General features: G+C 39.5%; 1 protein-coding gene across 1 annotated transcript; it reads right to left on the bottom strand.

Annotated features, from left to right (window-relative positions):
* Positions 1–1949: 1949 nt before the first annotated feature.
* Positions 1950–2888, bottom strand: LOC308258027 (olfactory receptor 5AR1-like; the record flags this gene model as incomplete). Its single annotated transcript, XM_080688258.1, has 1 exon — positions 1950–2888. The coding sequence occupies one exon, from the start codon at positions 2886–2888 to the stop codon at positions 1950–1952; it is 939 nt and encodes a 312-aa protein (XP_080544384.1).
* Positions 2889–7928: the final 5040 nt, after the last annotated feature.

The raw sequence follows: 7928 nt of genomic DNA, 5'->3' as shown, positions 1-7928 counted from the left end.
GAAGGTCAAGGTCCCATATCCCCAACTTCATTCATGCAGTTTCTGTATAGTTGTCAAGAACATGTATCTGTTCTCCAAAGTGAGGGCAAGAAGGAGAAGCCACAGTCTGATGTCAAGACTATGAAGTGCAATATAAATCTAGAACCGCTTCCTTACTGGTGTGGCTCAGTTGGTTGGAACATAGTCCTGTGCATCAGAAGGTTGCAGGTTTAATTTCCCATCAGGGCACACACCTAGGCTGTGGGTTCCTCCTTGGTCAGAGTGCCTATGGGAGACAACCAATGGATATATCCCTCTCACATCGATGTTCCTCTCTCTCTCTTTCTCCCCCCCCTCTTTAAAATCAATTAAAATTAAAAAAGTTTAATCTAGAACTGCTGATCCTGCTGATCCCTGTGACAGAATGTTCAGAAATGAAGGATTCAAGAAGTTCTCTACATCAAATGATCCCGGTCTCTGATACACAGCTTGGGCCAAAAGAAAAAGTACAGGTGGATTTTGTGTAAGGTGAACATACAAAAATTAAATTAAGCAAAGAAAGGTTTTTTCCCTTCTTCATTAATAAAGGCTCCTTTTTATATCAGTCTTGCAGGGGAACACACATTTATTCAGTCGATAATTTTTAATTGAATTTATTAGGTTGACATTGGTTAATAAAATACAGGTTTCAGGTATACACTTCTAGAAAACATCATCTGTACATTGTATTGTGTGCTTACCACCCCAAGTCAAGTCTCTTTCCATCACCATTTATCTCCCCTTTACCTTCTCCTCCCGCCCTCCACCCCACTTCCCTCTGGTAATCACAGCACTGTTGTCTGTGTCCAGAAGTCTTTTTTTTTCTTTGCTCAATCCCTCACTCTTCTTATCTAGCCCCCAACTTTCTCCCCTCTGACAGCTGTCAGTCTTCTCTGTATCCATGAGTCTGTCTCTGTTAGTTTATTTTGTTCACTGGATTCCCCATATAAGTGAAATCATATGATACTTGCCTTTCTCTGATTGGCTTATTTCACTTAGCATAATAATCTTCAGGTCCATCTATGCTGTTGCAAAAGGTAAAATTGCTTTTTATGTGTGGTTGAGTAGTATTACATTGTGTAAATGTACCACCACTCTTTTATCTACTCATCTACTGATGGGCACTTGGGCTGTATCCAAGTCTTGGCTATTGTAAATATTGCTGCAATGAATGTTTTTGAATGGCATCCTGAAAATGAGCATTGTAAATAGAAAAGTAGAAATAATGGTGAACAAGACATGCAAAGACCTTGTATTTATGGAACTTAGAGTTAGGCAGGATGATTTAAATTTATTCTTATTATTTACTACTTATTACTTCTAGGTGTTATGATATAAAACTTACAGTATGATGCTAGTACCTAGAAAGAAGCCAAAAATGAGCTAAATTAAACTGCCAAAATTCCCTCTGGTTTAGCAAGTTTATTAAACTCATTTTTTTTTAAATGGAACTTTAAGGAGGATAAATTTAATTGAGATGGGGAGAGATGTGACTGTGCCTATATCTCTCTGGGACATACCCACGAATAGAGAGAGTGGTATAAAAAGACCCTCTTTGCAAAACAGTATAATAAAACTATTGTCCTCTTCCTTAGTTTGAGAAGATTAAGTGTTATATCACATGATCTCACTCATTTATGGAATATAATGAACAACATAAACTGATGAACAAAAACAGATCCAGAGACAGAGAAGCATGGATCTGAATGTCAAACCTCAGAGGGAAGGTAGGGGAGGGTAGGGATAAGGGGGAGAGATCAACCAAAAGACTTGCATGCATGCATATAAGCCTAACCAATGGACACAGACACCAGGAGGCAGGTGAGAGCATCAGTGGGGGTAGGGAGGGGGGACAAAGTGGGGATATGTCAAAGTACCTGAACTTGAGCTCTCAATATTTCTAAATAAAAACTCTTTGAGTTAACATGCTTTCACCCAGAACATAACTTAGTGCCCAGTGCTTTTCTCAGGGCACCTTTCACATCCTTATTCCTTAAACTGTAGATCAGTGGGTTTAACATGGGAATGACAACTGTGTAAAAAACAGAAGCCACTTTGTCCGTGTCCATGGAGTAACTGGAGTTGGGTCTGAAATACACGCAAAAGAGTGTTCCAAAAAATATCCCCACAGTGGTTAGGTGGGAGGCACAGGTAGAGAAGGCTTTGCGTCTGCCCTCTGCTGAGTTCATTCTAAGGATGGTAGTTAGGATGTAGCTGTAGGAGAGGAGGACAGTGATGATGCTGGACCCAACAACACAGGTACAGGAAATGTTCAACACTATTTCAGTGATGGTTGTATCTGAGGAGGAGAGGGCGAGTAAGGGTAGGATGTCACAGAAAAAGTGATTGATGATGTTGGAATTGCACAGTGATAATGGAAAAGTGCAAGAGGTGAAGATTGTCTTATCCATCAAACCTGCAATGTAGGCAAAGGCCACGAGCCGGAGGCACACTCTCCTGGACATGGCACTTGTATAAAGAAGTGGATTACAAATGGCTACGTAACGGTCATATGCCATGACAGACAGCATGACACACTCCACAGCTGCAAAGAACCCAAACAGAAACATCTGAAGAAAGCATACGTTATATGGAATCCTTTTTTGTTCATACAAGAAATCAACCAGCATCTTGGGAGTGACAGTGGAGGAGTAGCAGACATCACAGAAAGACAGGTTGCTCAGGAAATAATACATGGGTGTGTGGAGTCTGGGGTCCATGTTGATCAGCAGGATCATCCCTATATTGGCGATCACGGTGATGCCATAAACCAGCAGGAAGAGCACAAAGAGCCCCCGCTGCACATCCTGTCGGCCAGAAAGTCCTAAGAGTATGAAGTTAGTAAACACAGTGCAGTTCTCAGCAGCCATCACTCAGGTCTGGAAACCCCTGGCTGTGGAGGAACAAAATGGATGTGGAGAGTTAACATCATCTATCTTAATGGTTGAGTGGCTGATTCTATTATTTAGTAATTAGAAGAAGAAGTAAACAATGCTAGGACTTCATGAGGAAACCTGAGTCTTTGGAAGTATATGCAATCTAACATAAATCAGTAAATGGTAACGATTATATCTCTTACATTTCTGTAGCACTTCAAAGCGAGTTTTTGGCACGCTTTTATGTTTAATCATGCTATTTCCATACTAACCTAAATTAAATAGTATTATGGTAATTTTTGTTAATCCTGTGTTATAGATTATGAAATTGATGTTTTCATAGTTGAGACAATAGTTTGTAAATTAATTGGTTCAGTTATCCACAACTTCTGGCAAGATTGTTGCTGTTTTTCAGTATTATTATATCCTTTAATAGATAAACATAGTTAAGTGAGAGGTACAAATAATGAATATATTGCTTTATTTTCCCCTCATCATTTACTTGCGGGGTAGGCAGAGATATGGTGGACTTCTGAATATAACATTGTCCCATGTCCTTTCCAGTCTCAATGAACAGGGATAGAGATGGTCTGTGATTCAGGACCCAGTGGAGCAGAGAGGATGGTGGTTGCTGGAGAAGATGCTGGCAGGGTCTCCATGAGCGATCCTTAGAGTGGTATGTGTCAGGGCTAACCTTGCTTGCTCGGCAGCTTCTTTTCAGCAGAGATTATAATGAATATTTGGGACCTGATCATAGGCATGCTGGTAGAAAGGGTGACAGAGACATAAGGAAGGCCTGATGTATTTCTATGTGAGTTACTTTCCTCTAATCAACTCAAGTCCACATGATCTATCTACCAACAGAACAGATGTGTCAGATACCTGATAAAAGTCCTCATATGTCCATAGTCTGATAACCTCAGAGAGAAATCATGTCTGAACTGTGCCACCATTTCTCTAAAAATTGAAGTATTTCTTATTGTTTTCTTGGATTCCTAATTTTCTTGAATATCTGTGAAATATGCTTCTCGTTGCTTTAAAAGAATTGATCATGGGGAGGCCAACTGAATTCAACATCCTACTGTTATATTTTATCCAACCAATAATGTTATATATAATGTCACACATGACCACTCCTGTTCTGTGAGAATACAATGAAAGTGGAGTTGAAGGTAGAAGAACAGAACAGGAAAATCTGAATAATGATCTAGTGATCAGGTGCAGTTCTCCAAACCCTTGGTATAAACTTTCGATATCTGCCCCTGTAGACACATCTTTAAAAAAATATGCTTTCCTGGCTGAAACCGGTTTGGCTCAGTGGATGGAGCGTCAGCCTGCGGACTGAAGGGTCCCAGATTCGATTCTGGTCAAGGGCATGTACCTTGGTTGCGGGCACATCCCCAGTAGGAGGTGTGCAGGAGGCAGCTGATTGATGTTTCTCTCTCATCAATGTTTCTAACTCTCTATCCCTCTTCCTTCCTCTCTGTAAAATATCAATAAAATATATTAAAAAAATAAAATAAAAAATATGTTTTCCTACCCTAACTGGTTTGGCTCAGTGGATAGAGTGCTGGCCTGAGGACTCCAGGGTCCCAGGTTTGATTCCGGTCAAGGGCATGTACCTTGGTTGCGGGCACACACCCAGTAGGGAGTGTGCAGGAGGCAGCTGTTTGATGTTTCTTTCTCATCGATGTTTCTAACTCTCTATCCCTCTCACTTCCTCTCTGTAAAAAAATAAATAAAATGTATTTTTTTAAAAATATGCTTTCCTTAAAAAAAGAAAATATTTTTAAAAATATAAAAACTACAGGTAAGAGATTAAAACTAAAAAATTCCTACCACTTCTATAATCCATACTTGCATTTCATTGTATTCCCCGTCTTTTGTGAATATGCCTTTAAAATAGACTGATAAATCAATCAAAATAAAAGTAATCAAAATAAAAGTTTGTGTAATATTTCACACCCTCTTTAGGTTTTATGTCATGCTTTCAGTCAATAAAGATAAAAAACAAAAGAGATATAAAATATAAATTAGAAAAACAACAACAAATGGCAGCACCTGTCTCAGAACACCAGCTTCTCTGTTCCATCTGGTCTGTGTGCAGACGGGCTCAGCACTGTCTCCTCAATGACCTGGGTTATATTACCATATCTGTGTCTTGTCCCTGGGTGTTGAACATGTCGTCTCTCAGGAATGAGAGCTGGATATAATTATAGGTTTTATCATTGGTTATTTTCTACAGGCTGGGTGACTGAGAAAGAAATAACAGCCCTTTAAAAAGTATGTTAGGTGGTTTAAAAAGCCACCTAAATAATTTCCACCAGGAAAATGCAAGAGAGTGCTGTATGCGTGGGACCCAAGAGCTTAGCTATTAGTCTCTGCTTCTCTTGAGTATATTTAGTGGAGGCGGAGGTCATCCTTGGCCCCCTTCCCTCTCCAGGGATGGCAATTTCCTCAGGTTACTCTTCCTTTAGGCAGGATCTGCTTTACCTTTATAAACATGGAAGCCCTCTGGACATGTAGTCTAACTCGCAGTCCCCATTAAATTTGGAGCCTGGGTAGCAATATATTCCTGAAAATTGGATAATTTCAATTCCTTCCCAATGGGTTTGTGTTCTAATAGAAAGACTTTCTTTAACTATGGGTGAGGGGGAAGAGTTAAGGTAGAATTTAAGGCATCAGAGACAAACAAGTGAGAAAAATATCCTGTACCTACATGGCCTTCCTGATATCACTGGTGTCCCGAAATATACTACTGCATAGATAACTGTCTACTTATAATCTTCTCCTTCCAAATAATGGTTGCCTGCCCCTGAGACATGGACCATTATCATATAAGTTCAGTTCATGACAATGCTACCAAGGACAACCAGGTTTTGTAAGGCTTCCTGTTGCAGGAAATAGGAAAAGCAGGGACTGTGGGTTGCTAACACATCTCATATGAGCAAGGTAGTACTTTCTGGTAATAAAAGATAATCATTTAATGAAATATTCTATGGAAGTTGCATGCTTTATTAATTTTACAAGAATATTTTGAAAACGTGTGTATATGAAACTGTTAGAGATTTAAAAGTTAATAATGAAATCCTGCAGTTATCTACAATATTATAGTAAATAGTCTTTGTTTTCAGAAAACCATTTAAAGTTATATATATATATATATATATATATTAAGTAAATTTTTGAAAATTAAAATGTTCCCACATCCAAACCCTGAGCAAAAATCAGAAAACCACAAACCTTTCAGAGACTGTCTGTGAGCCCTAGCACAAATCGATGCCAATATGACAAACAGTTTTGTGTTTCTATAAAGTATACAGAATTAAAATCATTCTGTTTTTATCCTGTCATAGCTGTATTCTTTTATTCAATATTATGTTTATGAGATTCCTGCAGGCTGTTGCACATGACACTATTTTATTCTTTCTCTTTGCTGTGTCATATTCCAATGAACAATCATACTGTACATTTCTTGTCAAATCCTAAATAATGCTACACTGATCATTTTTTTAATAATCTTTGGGTATACATACTTTCTCATTTCTATTGGACACAAAACTAAAAATGGAATTTTAGGGACAGCCATCTAGTTTTCCAAAGTTGAACACCAATTCTGACTTCTGTCAGTGAGTGACAGCTGTAGTTATTTGACATTCAAATAGGAACTTGCTATTAGTATTGTGAATCTTTTTCACTTTAGCTCCTCTTTAGGTGAGTCATGGTACACCATGTACATATAGAAAATGCTTAAGTGGTAAGTATACAACTAGTTAAAAAGATACCCCAGTGACCAGGACCCAGACCAAAAAACAGAACATTGTCAGAATCACTAAAGCCTTCTATTTTCTCCCTTCTTTTTAGTTCTCTTTAGTTCACATATTAGACTTAGATCTGAAAATGGAAACTCAGATGCAGATAAAGTCTGATTTTAGATACATTTCAATTGTCTTTTGGGAAAGTAATGTGCTAGCTAGATGCTATCTTGATACTTCTGGGATTGACACCATCTTTGCTTGGGCTTTAGTCTGATTCAGTTGCACTCCTACCATGTTGATGCTCAAGTTAGTACCTAGTTTACAGGTGAAATTTCCAAAGTCATGGGTTAATATGGAGATATTATAACTATAACAAGCATCTCCTATGGTGTTTTCTCTACTTCTATACGTCCCCCTATTGTGACCCAGAATCCCAGAACAATAACCCCCTAGAGAACAGAGGAGTCTCATTGTCCTGCCTGGGCTTCCCTGGCTATCTGAAATGTTCTCACTCAAAGGCATTTTACAAGGGCACCTTAGCTCTGTAAGTAAATGTGAAATTCAAAATAATTAGAAACAAAATATTATCTTGCTAATAAAGATATTTGTAATTTACAAAGCATTGAAAGTAGCTGCACAGTAAAACATGAAAGAAGTAAAAAGTACAAATTGCTGGTTATGAAATAGTCACGGGCAAGTAAAGGACAGCATAGGGAATATAGTCAATAATCTATACTAATAAAAGGGTAATATGCTAATTAGACTGGGTGACCGGACATTTTCTGGATGTCTGACTTCCTTCTGGATAGTAGTGGGGCAACCAGGCCAGCAGGGGGGTGGTTGTGGGGCGACCAGGCTGGCAAGGTGGCAGTTAGGGGGCGATCAGGCAGGCAGGCAGGCAAGCGGTTAGGAGCCAGCAGTCCCAGATTGCGAGAGGGATGTCCAACTGCTGGTATAGGCCCCATCCCTGTCAGACATACCCTGAGGGGTCCCTGATTGGAGAGGGTGCAGGCCGGGCTGAACCCCCTCCCCCCCATTCATCAATTTTGTGCACCGGGCCTCTAGTCTATATATATATATATATATATATATATATATATATATATATATATATAGACTAGAGGCCCGGTGCACGAAATTCGTGCACAGGGTCGGGGTGTGTCCCTCAGCCCAACCTGCACCCTCTCCAATCTGGGACCCCTCGAGGGATGTCCGACTGCCTATTTAGGCCCGGTCCCACCCGGATCAGGCCTAAATGGGCAGTTGGACATCCCTC

The sequence above is a fragment of the Plecotus auritus genome (assembly GCF_963455305.1).
Source record: "Plecotus auritus genome assembly, chromosome: 9".
NCBI classification, from domain to species: domain Eukaryota; kingdom Metazoa; phylum Chordata; class Mammalia; order Chiroptera; family Vespertilionidae; genus Plecotus; species Plecotus auritus.
This window is presented reverse-complemented; position numbering and strand designations above follow the sequence as displayed.